Source organism: Triplophysa dalaica, chromosome 1, assembly GCF_015846415.1.
Source record: "Triplophysa dalaica isolate WHDGS20190420 chromosome 1, ASM1584641v1, whole genome shotgun sequence".
NCBI lineage: Eukaryota > Metazoa > Chordata > Actinopteri > Cypriniformes > Nemacheilidae > Triplophysa > Triplophysa dalaica.
Genome location: NC_079542.1, coordinates 26,731,036 through 26,750,424, shown reverse-complemented (window position 1 = coordinate 26,750,424; position 19,389 = coordinate 26,731,036). Strand labels below are relative to the sequence as shown.

At 37.7% G+C, this 19,389-nt stretch overlaps 1 protein-coding gene across 1 annotated transcript; it reads right to left on the bottom strand.

Moving 5' to 3' along the window:
• Positions 1-3,906: 3,906 nt before the first annotated feature.
• ntn5 (netrin 5) lies at positions 3,907-11,574 on the bottom strand. The gene is made up of 6 exons (XM_056742884.1): positions 10,227-11,574; positions 9,905-10,093; positions 8,359-8,508; positions 6,464-6,517; positions 4,943-5,023; positions 3,907-4,610 (listed from the first exon to the last, which is right to left on the bottom strand). Exons 1-6 carry the CDS (start codon positions 11,572-11,574, stop codon positions 3,907-3,909), a joined length of 2,526 nt encoding a protein of 841 aa, XP_056598862.1.
• Positions 11,575-19,389: the final 7,815 nt, after the last annotated feature.

Sequence of the window (19,389 nt, the reverse complement as noted above, 5' to 3'; positions counted from 1 at the left end):
ATAAATAGTGGAATTTCAAAATCTTTTTAAAAATGCGATTTAAAAAGAGGAATAAATAATTGGATTTACAAATTAAACTAGAAATAAAAATTTTAATCCGTCATTTAAAAGACTATTTCTTTTAGCATTTGCATTTCCATTTCCCCTCTGCATTTCCTTATCCGATATTCGATTTACCAAGTAATTTAGTTTTTCCTTTTAGCCTCTCTATTTACCATTTCCGTGACACTCTGGGGCCTTGCATGCTAAAACGTGGTAAAACAAAGCAAATTAGCTACGGAGAGAGACATGTTACAAGCTCTCTGATTGGCTAGTTCATTTTACGTCATATTCAGAGGTGTGTCAGATGAGCAAAGGAGAAGAGAGGATAGTTCTATTATTTTAGCTTTATTTTTATTAAATACTAAAGCATTATTTTTTAATTTTTTAATATTCTTCCCATCTCCCCATATTGCACATGCCAATCACGTGGGGGCTCCGTTAGTTTGCACCAACTGGAAAGCAGATTAACGTGATCGTCACCTGATATTATATCTGTGCAAAATGGATGGTAACATGCAGCTGGGACTGAAGAACTATCTTTTAAATGGAGAATATCCCAAAGCTGCTAATAAACAGCAGTGTTACATTTTGAAAAGAAGAGCTAACAACTTTCGTATCATTGGTAGGTAATGTAAATAAGCACCTGAGAGAAAAGTACACTAGTGGGTATAGCTATAGGCTTTTCAAATATTCATTATCCCCACTATAAATATAGTCTTACTACAGTAACTGTTAACCATGGTATTTGTGTTTAATTTTTTATAAATCTGCAAAAGCATCGATCGCTATTATTTGATATTTTTCACCCATATTGTACATATTTATTATGCATGCATGGCAAAAGTTCATGGAAGGACGTTGATAGCATTTATAACAGATTTATAATAACTTAAACACAAATTCAAAAATATTTTTTAACTAAATTATTACAGTATTCTATTTTTAGTAACGTAACATTTGAAGGTATAAAGTATTCATTTCGTGATGATTTAATCACATGTCTCAGTCAAAAACGATGTGACTTCAGTGGCGCAAAATTTTGGCTAATCATATTCATAGCTAGCAATGCGGTCAGAGAGGTCCAGATAGTTTCTTAATGCTCATAAAAAAATAGAAAAAATACATTAAACTGTTTTCAAATGTATATACAACATACTGTCATACACTAAATCGACAACATCTTTAACAATAAATTATTATCAATTACAATGAAGTTAACGATAGCAAACACAGAACGTTCCCCTAATATTGGTTCCCATTTGGTTATTTTTGGGGAACCAAAAGAGAACGTTCAAAAAACGTTCCATACAGAAATTGGATACAGGTAAAGCTAAAAAATAGAATATAATGAGAAAGGTCAATATTTTTGTCACTCATTTCAGAAAGTTAACCCGTATATTATAAAACAGGGGAAGGTAACAGATTGTTTTAGGCCTTTACTGTGCATCGTGAGATATGGTGACCTTTTGTACCACAGTCACTGTTCTCATCACAGCTAAATGCTCTTCAGGATAAGACACAGAAGGCATTACATGTCAAAAGAGTGAACATGGAGAACAATGAGGCTAACCTGTGTAAAACAGGGGAAGGTAACAGTCTAACCATTTACTGTCTAACCAAACAGTAAATTTGTCACACCGGCACTGCATCTACTATATGCATATAATACACACCATGGTGTGTGTTTGCGGTTTCATAAAAAGTAGATATTGGCGGATTAAAACACAGCTGACATCAGTTACATGCTTTAATGGTAAAACTGTTACATTTCGCGTGAATCTATAAGCATTTTGGCCATAAGCACCGTAACTTATGTCACGTTAACTCCGCGTAATCATCGCATCATAAATAGACTTGGCCCATAATGACCGCAGCACTGCTGCTTTCAAGGGCAGTATGAATGTTCTAACCTGTTCTAACAATAAGTTTCATTTTCTATGATTTGTGTTAGAGAATAAGCAGGCGCTGATAACGCGCTAGTTACACGAGTAGTGAACAACAGACTATCCTCTCTTCTCCATTGCTCATCTGACACACCTCTGAATATGACGTAAAATGAACTAGCCAATCAGAGAGCTTGTAACACGTCTCTCTCCGTAGCTAATTTGCATTGTTTTACCACGTTTTAGCATGCAAGGCCCCAGAGTGTCACGGAAATGGTAAATAGAGAGGCTAAAAGGAAAAACTAAATGACTTGGTAAATCGAATAGCAAATCGGATAAGGAAATGCAGAGGGGAAATGGAAATGCAAATGCTAAAAGAAATATTCTTTTAAATGACGGATTAAAACTTTTATTTCTAGTTTAATTTGTAAATCCAATTATTTATTCCTCTTTTAAATCGCATTTTGAAATAGATTTTGAAATTCCACTATTTATAAAGAAATTAATTAATGCGCTTTAAAATTGTGTATTTATTTCGTGTTTTATGTTGATTTTTAAAAGTCCCTTTTTAAATTGAAGTATTTATTGATGGATTAATATTTCATTTAATAATTATTTTTACAATCACGCTTTTTATTGCCCATTAAAACAATAAATAATAAATTACTTTGTCAATTCGCCTATTTATATTTGAATTAAAAAATGAAATTAAAAATAAATGGATTAATGTCTATTTTTATTGAAGAATTAGTTATTAAACAATTAAATGCTTTATTACTTTACACATGACTCTCCTGGTCCTCCATAAGAGAGACTGTCAGACACGCCAGAAAAGGAGTAATTCAAGTAATTGGGATTAAGTTCTTAGTGGAGACACGAACTGTTTAGAACGGTTCAGTCCGAATTGGTGAACCGGATGAAAGACAAGGATTTGCTTAGTTTTGATTGACAGCATGATGCAGATGCTTCCCTTAGCACCGGTGGGACACTGCTCATGAACAGACTGGGGGAATCGGAACGCGAAGGGGTGTGTGGTGCGCTGCTCTTGGAGAAAATATCCCTCATAGACATTACACAGTAGAATCTACGGTATGGTGTGTGTTTGCGGTTTCATAAAAAAACATTATTTTATAAAGTCATAATGGCAGTTTAAAACACAACAGACATCAATTACATGCTTTAATGGTAAATCTGTTACTTTTCGCGTGAATGCATAAGCATTTTTGCCATGAGCACCGTAACTTATGTCAACATCATAAATAGACTCTGCGCCAAAATGACCGCAGCACTGCTGCTTCCACATGCAGTGTGAATGTTCTTACCTATTCTAACAATAAGTTTCCTTTCCTATGATTATGAAGAAATGGAATTAATGCCTATTTTTATTCTAGAATTAGTTATTAAACAATTAAATGCTTTATTACTTTACACACGACTCTTCGGGTCCTCCATCCTATCACACATAACACTGTGGACTAAAGATAAATGCATTTAGGCTAACATCTTAAGTGACTACAACATTCAGTTTTCCAGAAGTTAAAAGTTTTGAAATAGTGTTTTCATAGATGGGGTGCAAAATCATTAATAATACAAGTTCAACACATAAGCGGTTAGATACAGCATGTGAATATTCAGTGACATTAGTGGCTTGGCAATAGACACATCCTAAACTGTTAAAAATAAAGGTGTTCAACTATGCCATTGAAGAACCACTTTTGCCTGTAAGTTCCATGAAGAACCTTTAACATCCTCATGGGAAAACTCATTTAACATGGAAAAAGTTGACCAAAAGGGTCTTTGCGTGAACAAAAATGTTTTTTATGGCATTGCTCTGAATTACATTACAGTATGTAACACCTTTAATTTTAAAAGTGAATATAATAGGACTATTGTTCTGAAAGATAGAATATCTCTAAGCATCTGTACATTTTTCCCAGTGGAATCTCACTTAAGGTCTCGCTGCTCATTATCTCTCACTCTATCAGACAGGTCGCTCAGGTGACCATGTTGGACACACTGTTGGGTGATACTGGTCATGCTCAGTGCCGTGACTAATCTTTGTACCTAACAGAGGATCCAGAGTGTTCTGCAATATATTCTTTGTATCCGGAGGAGAGGTAGATGTGGAGTAACTTCCATTACGACCGGCAATTTTGGCCTTACGGCCCTCTTCTTGCTCAAGTTGCCGTGCTGTATTTAGACTCCTTCCATGTAAGGCTTTGCGTTTATGTATCGTTGTGTGTGTATGTTTGTGTCGTAAATTAACTTCAGGGTGAAGTTTCTCAAGATGTGGGGGTGTGTATTCTTCATACAAGTTTGGGTCTGAGTGTTTCTGTGCAGTGGTGTTTCCCTTTGGGCACTTTCCCCTGGTATCCTGCCCACGAAAGCCTCTTAATTTTGGGCTCCAGTGTTCCCGCCACTGCAAAGCCATTGTGGTGCGATCGGCAACTAAACGCTTTTCCTCCGGGACCCAACTTCGCCCACTTTCCTCTGCACCAATCAGAAGGAAGCTTCGACCCACCTGAAGTGCAGGGCAGGCACAGGTCAGGTCCCGGTCAGGAACCCAGAGAGCCTGAAGGCCTCGCTTCACGTGTGACGAACCTGTGCGGAAAACTGTATGGACCAACACAGAAAACTGCCACCAGGGGCCGGAACGTTCCTTACCTTTCACCTGAACCCTCAGCACTGAGCCAAAGAATCACAGAAAACAGGGAAAAGATAGTAAAAAAAAGACTAAATACTATAAATCTTTTTGTAGTTCAATTGACTTCTTAGATAAGCCATATTCCAAACTTTAGACATGTAACCCTGTAGAAAAGTCGCAACAACTGCAGTTTTACTTTTATTTTATGGAAACTGCTTGTTTCAATCGCGGGTCTAATAATGTTTTATATAACTAATGTTAACTCATAACATGCATTTACAATCCAAATGTCACTAATTGCATTTAACATCGTGCTCCATTTTACTGCACGCAGTACATACACTACAACAACAGTACAGTTTTAGGGACGTACCATAGTCCTTGAGGCAATACGTTTCTAAATTCATTCTGACCATAGCTTGGGAGGGTGGACAGTAGGAAAGACACTCCTCACCTAGAGAAGAGTTTAAAGAAAAGAGAAACAATAAATTACAGAATTAAATGTTAAATGATCTATTTTATCTGCCTTTTATTGAGACAATGCTGGAAGATAAACAAAAATAAAAAAGTTTACTCCAATAACAATTTCATCGAGTAAGTTCTAGTTTGTAAAACTAAGACCACCAATATCATACTATCATGTTGATATTCAAAGGCAAGAGATGGGATTTTGTAAAGCTCTATTAAAGTATTTAATAAAGTTCCACATCCAGCAGTGAAGTGATGTGCGTTTATATGTGTAAAATGAATTGCTGAATTCTCTAGAGAGCTAGAGCGGGCTATTCTGCTAGATACAGATCACTGTAATGTGTGTGTGAAATCAATCAGCAGTAATGTACTTTCCTGTGTTAAAGTGCTTTCAAAGATATTGGCAGTGCAGCTGCAACAGGTATATGTTACTATAATCAGGACATACTGTACAAGACTCCACAAGACTGTGGCTGCCAATAGTATGAACATGTTTTACTCATAAAAAAATCTATGTTTGAACTTGCTGTCTGCTTGTTACCAGTCCAGTCTTATAGATTTTACAACCCTGGGAAAAAATGCTGCAATTCACACAACTTTTCTAATGTTTTGTTGTGATGCATTGAGCAAATGATTAGATGTTTGTGTGTGTGTTTATTTGAGTGATTCTTTCAGGGGATCCATAGACCATATTACACGCAGGCTGATGACGCCAACCACTAAAATCTCTTTGTCACCAAGAGATAAGGATATGTTTATAAAAAACGTTAAAATTTTTGCGAAACACCAGCACTACAGCTAAAGCACTACAGCTATACTTTATTTATATGTTTTTTAATTAATAATAATAAAAAAATACTTAACATTTATTGATTCTTTGTGGAGGTCCACTAGAAGATAAGTTTGGGCCACATTGTGTTTGTTTATTTTGTTTCCACTGAAACCATCTATAGTGCCAAAGTAGTTGTTTTGTAATCTGTAGTGGCACCAAGGGCAAATAACAATAAACTAAAATGATCATGCAGCTTGTGCATGTTATTAACATGAATGCAATTTGTGCCCTGTGTACACAGGTTGTACAAAAATTGTACATATCTGATCCACAAGGGGGCAGTAAACCACAACTGGTCGTTCTATGGTTTTACAAGCAACAGTACGGAATCTTGCTTTTGTCTTAGACAAACGGTGAATCTAGATGTAGAGGTTTACAACCTTAGAGAACAATCACATGATTTTCACATGTGTGTGAATATGTGTAATATGGATAACATCACATCACCACATGTGTCAAATATGAATCCCGTGCATTTCACCCATAAGTATGTGAAATTCATGTGGCTTCTCTGTGAGAAAATAAAATGATTTGTAAAAATGGAAACTGTTATATCCATCAAAACAGCATCTACCAGTCTACCAGTTGACTTACCAATGCTGTACTGGGGCTGGTAAACTGGGGTGGGCGGCGCAACCTCCTGAATACCTGAATGAACAACAGACAGGGAGAAAGAGGACGAGGGTCTCATTAAATTACAGCAAGCAGTAACAAGTTTATTTGTGTGCCTTTCATTTTGTCCTTCCTCTTTTTCACACCTCTACTGTGGTGACTAATTCTAATCCCTGTGGTGGCTCATTAGAGCATACTTGGCATTTGTATGGGTTTGAGAATAAGAAAAAAGTTGTGCTGTGACTGCAGTTTGCCCTATTGTGTCTTAGCCTTTGGCAAAAACAAGTGTATGTTTGTCGCAGTGTGTGAGTCTAGACAATTTTGTGCATGTGTGTGGTCTTAGAGGTCAATAGGGCCACCTATCAGTAAGCTCTCTGCATGCCACATATACATACATTCTGTGCTGGGTCAACCATATATTACTCATGACATCTGTACTTCTACCCACATCTCTTGACACAACTGGGGCAGTGACACTTTATACCCATCCACCCCCCCAACCCCGCAGACTTTCTAAACTCCTTTGGCTATAACTCTTAACAAACGTCAAGGGCTTGATGTTTCAAATGCTTCATTCAAAAAGATACATGTTTGAAACGTGTTTGTAGGCTTAGCAGAGTTAGAAAGGAATTTGAGTAATTGTGAAGGCCGGATGGTTTGTGGGTAAATTTATATGCCATAAAGTTACAGTTGTCGCAGAAGATGTGAAAAACAGTTCAACCTTCGATAACATGAGACTTTCTGCTCAATGTTATCCAAAATAAAGACCCCCCCACAAATCTTGCGTGTTGTGCTAATAATATCAGAGGTCTGGTTCACTTTGCTTTTGATAAACGACGGCTGCTGCATTAGAGGGAGCAGACCGTTAGTTAGTGCTGGTTGTGTTTTTAGATGCGGCTCGCCTTTGGTGGAGGAAAGATGGGACCTCATGCTATAAATATCCATGTTGAGTCGATCCATGTAGAACAACAAACAAGCTCTCTATCACTGAGCCGTAACCCGTGAAGAATTATACGTCTGTCATGCTGGGAGGGACGCTGCTCTGGTTGTACACCACGACAGGTGTCGCTCGCCATAAGGTGTCACTTGATTAGAAATGTAAAAGCAGTCTGAGGCTGAATGTACTCTGAGGTTTAAACCCAATGCTGTTTGATGGATTATCACGTATTTAGACAGCAGATACAACTGCAGAGCGAAACAACTGGAAATCCCCGAAAGCTGATTGTAATGTTGAGAAAAGCCAAGTGATAAAAGCTGAGAGGTTCAGAGACTTTGCATGGTACTAGATATTCACAGGAATGAGGGAAAGGTTTAAAGCTACAAAAAGGGACTTCTGCTAAATCCTCCATAAACAAACAATACAATGATACAACAAACAAAGCAACGATAATGAGCTTAGAGAGTAAACAAAAAAATAAATTTGGTTTAATTGGATCAAGAGGAAGGGAGATGAAAATAAATCAAGATAAAACTAAACAACCCATTTCCAGATTGCCAGAAATGATTGGAATGAGTCCTTGATGTAACCAGAAACTTTACTTTTATTACCATTCAGACATTTAGGATCTCTTGACTGAAATGTTGTTAATTATCTTAAAAACCTCTTGATCTGAAGGCATATGTCTGACTGGCTGAAATTAGTTTTGTGGAAAACAAAACAATATTAAAGAAAAATTCTTTTAGCCATATGGTGACTTTGAAAATGCTTAAATCAAATACATTTCTGTTAAATCCTAGTAGCTGTCTTTTTTCACAAAAAAATATGAATGAACAATGAGTAGGTGCCAAACGTTTAGTACATATATGCCTTATATTGGACTAAAATAGTGATGCCTTATTATAGCAATGATGCACAGGCGCTGTGGAATTGTACTCACGAATGCAGGGTCGGAGGGGTGAGTGGCCTTGCTTATATCCAGGTGCACAACGGTTACACCTCTGCCCTGTGACTCCCTCTTTACATAAACATTGCCCTGATGACTGGTTGCACCAATGGCCCGCTGCACCCATTGGGTGGCACTGGCATGCTGGGAGAGAGAGAGAGAGAGAGAGAGAGAAAGAGAGAGAGAGAAAGGAAAAAAAACTTTGACAAGGCTGAAGACATTGACAAACATGGCTGCCACAGAATGTTTTGTCCATATCTTGATCAAAGCATCTGACAGAATGTACATAACACGTTGGAAAAGTATTATCAAACACAAAAACAAAGCAATAAAATCTTTTTTGGATAATGAAAATGTTAGATTATGATAGAAAGTTAGGAGTAGAATGATAAAAAAATATTTTAAAAAATGTTTTGAGAAAATGAATGAAATAGGACATTAAAGTTCATCAAAAGTAAAAAATCTTTTCTCATTTACTCACTCTCATTTACTTGTTGTCAAGGTGTACCAAATCTGTATACATTTCTTTGCTCTGATAAACACAGAGAAAGATATTTGTCTATACATGTCTTTGTTGAACACAAAAGAAGATATTTTGAAGAATGTAGGAAAGCAAACAGTTCTGAGGCAATTTTGACTGCCATTGTAATTTTTCCTACTGTAGTAGTTACAAGCATTTTTCTAAATATCTTTCTCTATGTTTAACCAAACAAAGAAATGTATACAGATTTGAAACAACTTTAGGAAATGATGACAGAATTTTATTTTTGGGTGAACTGTCCCTTTAATGTGCGTCTAGTGGAGTTAGACACATGAAGGGAAATGTCAAGGAACACTAAACAGAACAGTCAGCTGTGGTTCATGTCCTCGGTTATAATTCAAGTCCCGTTTGCTCCCTAAGCAACAGTTTCCTCATAAAACATATGTGTGATGACTTGGAGACCATTGAAAAGGGAGCTATGCTTCTCTGATTCTGCTCAACCCTTGTTCATCCAAACAAAGCTCCAACTGTCCTACAAACATTTATGCACTCTCAAAAAAGTCAGGCCTCCTTCAACATTAACAAGTATTAAATCTTTCACTTTCTATTTCACTTTCCAGATAATTATATTGCACTTAATTCAAATATTTACATTTTGCGATTTTTCTGAATATAAGTTAGATTTTGTATGCATTTGACATTATATTTGTACATTAAGTGACCAAGAAACATGTTGATATATGACATTTGTACTGAAGCACACGATGTAATCTGATGTTATATTGGGTTGCATCAAATGAAACGCTTCATGAACATGCCATAGACATGAGAGCAGTCAAAGGGCAAATGTCAATGCACATTCCAATGCTCACGGTGTAGCCATAACATAGACACAGACTATGCTGCCTTTCACAGCCATACACCTCAGACCCCACAGATGGGCTAAACCAAAAGAAAACCTATTTTTTCTTTATCTTAAGAAGCAGAAAGACTGATTCACACATACCAGTTTAAAACATCTTAAAGCATGAGATCCACACACAATCGTTTGTTACTGACGTTGGCAGGCCTTGCGATGGCTTAGTGGTTTGCTGTGGTCCCGTGTGTATCCATTCTGGCAGAACTGGCAATGCCGTCCCATTGTGTGATGCCGACACTTCAAACAGACGCCTCCGCTGACTCGACCGGACTGCTGATACATAGCCATACTGAACCTACACTTAGCTGAATGCCCATTACATTCACATGCTGGGAGAGAAAAAATAAAAGTGGGCGAAATTGATGAGACCAGAATATGGGATTTATATATATATTTAATATAATTTAAAATGTGGATCCAATCACAGACCAATAGACACATACACACAGGCTTGTAACTCACGGACGCACGGGTGTGGTTGGCTGGGGGTGGCCCGCTGCCATGGACGATCATAAAAAAAATGCTCACATACATCACAGTCTGGTCCAGACGTATGATGCTCACACTGACACACAGCACGGCCCTGGTTGTCTCGGCGACAGCGTGAGGCATGGCCATTGCATTTGCATCTGCCTCCGACCTGCAGGTCGGAAAGGGCGAGAGGGAAATTAGATGGGGCAGAAAGAGCAGACACAGGGAGGTCTTGTGGAGCCTTTCTTCTTGATTTAGAATGGGACTTATCTCTCCCTCCATTATTTCGTCTTCTCCTCAACTCTCGCCCCTTCGGAGCCTGCTGGTTATTTAGGGACCCTTTACAGGTGCCATCCTGGCACGGTTTCCAATTTTCTTTCTTGCGACTCATCACCTTACCTCTTCCCTCTCTGTCTTGAGATCCCAACTCCTTCCGGGTGACATTGTGTGAATTTTCTTTCCGATTTCTCTGTGTGGCCTTTTCTGTCTCTCTGTCTTGACTAGTTTCCCAAATAGTTGATGTTTTAGTACCTGTATCTTTCTCTGCAAATTTTAGTGCTTTAGTCATCCTTTCTCTCCCTGCCCTCCATCTTAACGCACCTTCCACCTCATTCTGTTTTTCTTTCTGCTTGTTCATTTTTGCGACTGACTGGTTAAACACTATCCTTATGTCAGTAACAGTCACCCAGTCTTGGAGCCCTGGACTATAGTCAAAATCTGGTGATGAAGGACGTCCATCCAAAGTCGAGAAAGCCAGGACAATATTTCCACGATGCTTCTGTAGTGGCCTGTGATCTGAACACAGTGCCTCAGTCTCTTGGTGCCTTGTCTGAGCAATCGACTGAGCGGGAAGGCCGAACATACCCATACAATCACTGGAGTAATACTGTAGGGGGCGCCAGCTCCTGCCAAAGTTCATTGACTTTAAAATGGTGATGGAGTAAGACTCCACCGACTCCACCTGTTGACAAAACTGAAGACTAATGTATGTGATTTCAAAGCGTCTGCCCAGGGGAATTGTGAAAGTCCAATCCCTTCCACCCCAACCTTCAGCAGGCATCCAGCATGTCAGATTGTGAGGATTATGAAGGTCTGTTAAAGTGCTGATGTTTGTCTTAGGTGCTTGCTTGATATCCTCCATGGTCACAGGCACTCCATATGCAGAATTTATAAATTCTGACAGGCAGTGGCGTGGACGCCCATCCAGATGGTAGCAGGGGTCATGTGGAGAAGTCCAGCTGAGAGGAGATTGAGAAAGAAGAGGTGAAAGAAGGGAGAGAGGGAAGAGGGTGAAGAGAAAGGAGAGGGCCTGGAAAAGAGGGGAGTGATATCTGGACATGATGTCATCGAGCCTGGTGCAGTAGGAGAGATGAAAAAGACAAAAAAATTATAAGACGCACAATAAAAGTTTCATGTATCGATGGATTTACACAATATCTGAGAGAGGACAAAAACAGGTGAGAACATTGCGATGTTGTTAGGTTCTCAGGTCATCTATGACCCAAAAAAATCCCAATTTATGACCACATGACCACATATTCCAACCAATCAGGGGCATATCCGTCAGTAGAGGCCCTCCCTTTACCTTGTTTATGTCAGTTAATGTCAGCTTTTAAAGATATATTGAGCCTGACATTTCAAGGCCATAAAGAATGGATGGGGCAATTTAGTGTGTAAACATGGGGAGTTTGCAAGACATGAAAAAGAGCATGTGGAGCAGCTGGTCCAATATTCCAACCCCCTTTCCATTTATCATATTTATGGCTATCCACCCAGCCTTTTAAATCTGAACCTGGCCAGTGCAGAAGGGTATTTGAGAGTGGAAAAGTGAAAAAACAATACAGACATGATTCAGATATAAAGAGGAATGTAACAGGGTAAAATAAGAATTTGTGTAGTTCAATTCCACCTTGGTCCTCAGTTTGTACAACTGCCTACAAATAAACATAATTTGGAAATAAAAATAAATGGATAATGATATGTGAGTGAAAGAGAAACAGAGAGAAAGAGAGATGAGTAGAAAAAAGTAGAGAAATTGAGAAGGTTAGAGAAATGCCTTGCTCCTCACGAAGATTAAGATAAAATGGAGTGTCAGATTTATAGATTGAATCAGAGAAATGCATGTAGGTTACAACTTGAGCTTTCATTCGGCTATACTTCCTTTGGCTAGACAGAGTAAGCCTGTGCCCATCTGTCTGATGGGACATGGTAATGAATATCTTTGTCTTCCTGTTCTCGGCCTAATGATACAGCTTGTGTATTTATCTGTTGGGAACCAACACCACGCAAACTTGTGAAAAATCTCCTGCAGACATATTGTAAGAAACAATGCATGAACTGTTCTAAAGGCCTGGCAAAATGATGTTTAAGGAGTAAAATTAGTTGCATTCTAACTCTTTTTTTGTGTTCAGTCAGTTCTTAAAGTTATTGGATCTCTGTTGTTGAACTGTTGGAAGCGCACCCTAAAATAACAGATGAGCACTGTGTCTGCTAAACATATGCTTTCTGTTTTTCTGTCAGTGTATCTCCTGCCCTTAAACTTTTGAGATTATTCCTAAATGCCGATGATTGATGATCTTCTAACAAGCGTTTGACATTGACAGCGAAGTCAGCAGGGATGCATAAACGGCCCGCTAGGAGAGAGGAGATAGGAGCACGGAGAGATCCACGAGCCATTGGCTGAAATATGACGACCCCCGACGGAAATGAAGGTCAAATGATTACTGAGGGTGAGAAGTAAAATCTCTACCTTGTTCTGTTTATGATGCAGTTCACTTTCCGTATTTATTTCAGGTTCCTTTGTGTTGATATATATTAAACATATTGATAAATGTGAAGCATTTTCTTAAAACGTCGTCAGGTGTCTGCTTCAACGCGAGGTGATGATGAACTGCCAACGTAGTACTGTCCAACCTTCTTGACCTCTGCGGCGCATTCCCAGGATCCAGTGTTCGGCTCGCGATCATTCCACACATGTTGCAACGTGCCCCGGGGGAAACTGAGAACACTGCGAAAAACCCATCCTTATTAATTGATCGTTTGATTAATTGAATCTCATGTTTCAGACAGACGGCAATATATCTGAGAACGATGCGCAAGTCTGTAAATTGGGCAATTAATGAAACCGGGTTGGGCAGATATTAGCGGTTGTTGATAAGCCAAGAGAGGCGCGAGTTTCGAGAGGGGAGGGTTTGATAAACTCCTCGGATAATTTGTAATCGTCATTATTGCTTTAATTATCTTAAATCGAATTAAACAATTTAATGTACATGGTTGACGTACCTATTGTAGATTCGACGCTCTCAACGTCGTCCTTGCAAAATCAGATTTATTTGGTGGTTCTGTCTACTGTAGTGCGTAAAGAACCATGGATACAGTTTCCACAATTTGCCCTGCTCTTTCCATAAATTAACACCCGGGGTTGTGGGATAGCTGCTAAGTGTGCTTTCCTGTTCATCAGAGCTAGCTTTGAAAATGATATGGGTCCATCTTCATGTTATCCCAAAGTCAAATGAGAATGAGCTGAACAGCTTGTTGTGCGTAAAACACATTGTTGTCGAGCCAACGAGAAATAGTATACGACGTCTTAATTTAATTAGAATCAAATATCAGAAGGGGCCAAAATATGTTTAATATCCAGACTCGGTAGGCCTTCTCGACTGGAGGAACAATCATATGTTCTGGTTGGGCAGATATTTAATCATAGTTCTTTACATGCATAATTTTTTACATGTTTATTAAATTGACATATCATTATTTAATAGATAATAAAAAATAAGTATTCATTTTGTATTCTTTTAATTGTCAGCTGGATATGAAGGTTCCCAAGAAAAACCTGGGGGAAATGGGCAATACACCCGGCCCTGACTTTAACAGACAATTCCGTCAACAAAGTGTCTTACATAAAATGTGTTAAGACGCACGAAAATATTTGGGAGAGAAGTCAGCAGGCCCGACTCTAATTTTAGTAGACTTTTTATAGCCACGTATGTGCCGAAAGAATACCCGATGACAACCTTGATCATGACACTGAGAGTTCCTTCTTGTTAGCGGGTCTTCCGTCTAAATCCTTAAACATTATGACGAAACGAACTAGGTCTGTTGAAGCTATGACATCCCTTTCAAGTACGCCTATTTAAAGTTCGAAAGAACAACTGCACTTTGGTTTATATCAAACCAAAAAGAGTTTAAAAAAATCACTTTGTGATATAAACGTTGTTTTTGCAATAGACTATATCAACATAAAATAGAAAGAAAAATGTGCTTATGTGTAGGACAGATGAGAATTGGTTTGCCTATCAAATGTAGATATTCTTTGTCGTGGATGACAATAAGCTTACTGTTGATGGTTGTACAAGTTGTTTTCAAGACACGTATACGTAGGCCTATGCGCGTAATAAAATTATCTAAATGTATGATTTATAGCTATTAGGTCAAAGGCCCTTTAATTTAATTTATTATTAAATAATCCATCTCTGTCCGCTTGAGAAATTAGTAGAGACAATTCAACCAAACTGTTTTCTTGTCTCTCTCTTTCCACGCACACACCTGTTTAGCAATTTCGCGGCTGGCAGTAATTTCGAATTATCTTCAAAAAATAAAGCCGGGATCCAAAGCATAAAACATATGCTCAATTATTATTACAGGAGTTCTTAAGATCACTGCAGTGTGTTACGTGTATTTAATTAATTATGGTAAAGTTATGAATACACTGCAATAGCTTAATGCAGTCCATTAGCACTCAACAATATCAATTCTAATACATTCATTTGTTTTATAGAGCAAGGTTTATCAGATTGAACACAAGTGTTGTTTTTAGTCATTCCGACTGTGAGGCATGGCCTGTGCTTTATGAAATTTTATTTAAGCAACTAAGCCAGATGTAACCTTGTGTGCTTATAAATTCCTTCAATGATAATATCCACAGTGCGTAAAGTTTTCTAGGTTCAAGCATGGACAGATTAAATGGGAAAACACATGGAGCTACAGAAGGGCAGGAAAAAGGGAAACGCTCTCTTTCTCTCTCTCTCTCTCTCTCTCTCTCTCCCACGCTGCAAGTGAAATCATGAAATGTCCCTGCAGGTTTCACTTCAATGTTGAAAAACAGATGCACATGAAATCGCCTTCCGTGATTCCATGCTTCACTTATGCCAAGCATAACATTCCACGATGTACCTAGGGCGGAACAATTAGCAAAGGGGGTTTCATCCCATTTAGTTTTAATTAAAACTTTAAATGAAAGTTCACCACGTCAAGAAACACAGAATTTATCATCTTGTACAGTACGTTGGCAGCTTTGCAATAGCTAATAACAGATCAATGTCGGCCTATTGAGATTTTTTTTACTCCTTATTCCCACTGCAATATGAGTTTGTATTGTGCAATAAGACATAAATCATATGGGATGTGAACTAAGGCAAACCCTATAATGATCATTTAATGAAAAGTCCGTTTTATGGAGCTGTAATTACAACCATTCGTGTTTATCAGTTGACCCGACATGTGTCACAGTATAATGAAACACAAAGTGCGGCCGCTTAAGGAGAACGGAAATTGCATTTTTGTACTAAAATAACGGTTTTGCAGCTGGCCACCTACATGGCCTTAAGCTGTTGTTTTTGGGCTTTGGTTTTTCTTTGCTCTGCAAGACCAATGATGCCCTTAAAAAAATTAAAGTTATAGCCTAATTGTTATTTGGGAACGCGATGTAATCTAAATGGGCTGTAACAAGTTTGATAATTAGGCGCATTGGTAAGGCAAATAGCAATAAAAGGCAATTAGTCAACATGCAGATAAGTTGAGGTTCACTGTATTCACTGGAAAAAATTACAACGTTTTGTTACAAAGTCACCTCTGCATGAGATTCTGGAAACTGCCCAACATCATCTTTTAAAACATGTTTGTTTTTTAAAAATAATACATAAATAAAACCCCAATATTTTTCTCAATACTTGAGTACTACGTACATTAAGCGAACTCAGACAAATAAATTGGTTGATAATTAGATAACAGTTCAAGCCTGTTTTGCACGGTGTGCCGTACAATAATGCATAAAATCTTTTATAGTTAAATTACGCTCAGCCCTCCGGCACAATTCACATAGCATCTTTATTGTAGCTACAATTAACAGACCATCCGGCCATCAGCCACTGCCCTTTGTCTGAAACATAACTTAACAACAACTTATTTTAAGCAATCTTTAAAAAGCCAATTTTTATTTATATAATTTTTATTTTATCTTTAAAAATGTTTCGAATTTATTACGATAATACAAACAACAATAGGCAACAAGTCCAAACAACAAGATTATTTGTTTTTCACATCAAATTATCTCGGAAATCATTATAATAACAACTATAATTAATATGTTACTATTAGTAATTATCAGCGTTAGTGAACGTTGTTTCTAATTGTTAATTAGATAAATTAAGCAGGATTTACACCTTTTTCCAGATGTGAATTATATCGTTTAAACAACACTGAGCAGTCGGCTGATCATTTCTAAATCACTTCCGTTTTACGTTATATCAAAAAATGATAATGTCAAATAATTGAATGCTGTAAAATAAAAAATGACTAGTTGATCCTGTGATGTAAAACTAAAAAAATATCTTTTTTATATGATTTTCTTCGATCTGAATAGCCTATGTTATGATTTCCCTTTTAATGTAGGTATAGTCTATTTATCACCTTCACTGGTTATAACTAATGAACAGTTCAATGTGTCGTTCTAAATTTAAATGATCTGCCAGAAGCTCTGAGCAAATCGGGGTAAACGCAGCGACGGAGACATGAGTGAAAACAGCAATATTGTTACCTACCATGTGGGTGCCAACGGGGGTTTGCCAACGTAGCCGCGTCCTAGTTGATCAATAAGTGCACGGCAAGTATAGCAGACATATACTCTGAGGGAGAGCAGCGCGCATTAACAACTTGTGCTTCATTCACAGCGCCGCGGCAGAGTTACGTATCGACCTGACGTCAACTCCTTCTCTAACACTGGGCACACATACACTCAAAAAACTCAACTCAGTTAGACCGTGCCTTTTTATAGGCCCTACGTTAATAACGACAATGTATGTACAAATAACTAAACTGTCGTGTTTCTTCTTCAAACTATTTGAATGGGAAGCAAGCAGTTTTCTGCAGACATAAGGATTTTGAACTTGTACCCTTACGAAAGTCAATTTAAATTTCAATGCGCAATTGAAACCCCACTTGAATAACCCAGACCAAGGGGCTCCTTCTCTAGAGATGATCTAAAGCTGACACATATGGAAATAGTGAGTGAGAGTAAAACAGAACAAGTGAATTGAAGGGAAACAAAAGAAAATTCCCCAGTGAAGTCCCATTAAACTGATTGATGACTTCCCTGGAGGACTGTGTCCCAGGTGTGTGCCTATGCGTACCCATGCTTCAGTGCATGCAGTTGAACATTTGATGTTTTTGGATGGGAGTCAAGTACAACAAACATAATTGAGGGATGAACAAGTACAATGATGCATATAATTTTTTTTCTTTCACCACCCAGTTCTGTGACAGAACTGAGATCAATGCTGTATGACTACACAATAGTGTCTGGTAGATCTATTACACTGTGTGATATTGAAAGCAAGCTGGAGAAAGTCCAGACATCGAGGCTGACAAAGAGGGTGCTGGAACGAAGGAAGAATCACACCAAATGAACACAAGAGCTACTGTAGTCAGACTGCAAAAAGACAAGTGCATCTCGAAGTGTTCAGAAAGTTATCCTATGTATGACACTTAATTTATCAATGGATGTCATAAGTGAATTTATTGTTTAATATAAATTAATATTACTGTGTGACTGCAATTAAAGTTTCTGTAAACCTCTTAACAAATAAAAGTAGCTTTAGTAATTTAACCCTGAAATGTTTTGCTTCTCCTGTTTGAACTCTATTAATTCCATCCTTAATTAAGTTTAAAGTGCATGATGGATTTGATTTCAAAACAGCTCTTGCATGGTGGGAACCTTGTTTTGTTTCTATGGAAATCTCTATTTCTGTTTTGATTTCAAATGAAACATAAATCATGTCATTATTAATTACATTTGATTTTCCTGATAAAAAGTGTGGGCATGTTCATCACTGGTGAATTTTCATTTTTATTGTATTGCATTGTATTGTATATCTTTATTGTCCACCAAGGTGGAAATTCATCTCACCAGCACATCAAGGTTAGTAGATCATACGTATTAAAAGAGAATCACAAACAAATCACATTACACAAAAGCTTAATTTTTTTGTGTTTGGTCACATGTACAGTAGCCTATATTTCTTACATTTCCTGTCTGTAGGTCTCTTATAGGTTTATTGAGTACCCTATCTTTTTAAAGGCAAAGAGCTAAACGGCGGCTATTTATTATAACAAAAAAGGGCACAACAGATAGGCTTATGTGCAGGAATACTGATCAAGGCAAAGGCATGACCGGACTGGGCCATAAAGCCAAGATAAGAAACAAAGAAAATGGTCATTCATGAACTTGTAATGTTTAAAATGTGTGTTTTTTGGGCTAATTCTAAAAAACGTTCATATGCAACTGACCAAACAAAGGTTTTTAATATCTCTCAAAAAAATTATAAATGCTAGCATAAACTAATGTAATCTACCAAATTTATGTTTTCAGATAGCAATGAGGATCACCTTGATGGACTCTAAAAACACTTGCTATTTGATGCACTGGCCCAAAAAGAAAACATGACAATTACTCACACACAACATGTATTATTTATACACAACAACACAATGCACAGCGATTTAACACTGAATCCACAAGGTTGGACTCAACCTTAGCATTCCTTGGTATTAACATATAAGCAACTAATTTAAAGGCAAAGATGAGTAGACTATTAAACGTAAAGGAACATAAACTTAAATTACTGGCATTCTTCACATGGACCGACCAGTTTATTATGGATACATATTTTAGTTGGTGTATTAGGGCATGGGCTTTACTGCCCCCGTGTGGCCTCTAATAGTAAGCACTTGGCATGTTCATTAGTTTATTTTCCCCAAAAATGTGTACTTACTAAATTATTCAGTTATTGCTAAATAAGTATACTTGTGCATGGAGAATTCCTTTAAGAACAGTTTTTCATGATATTCTGCAAAACTTGATCTTCCAGGCAGTAAC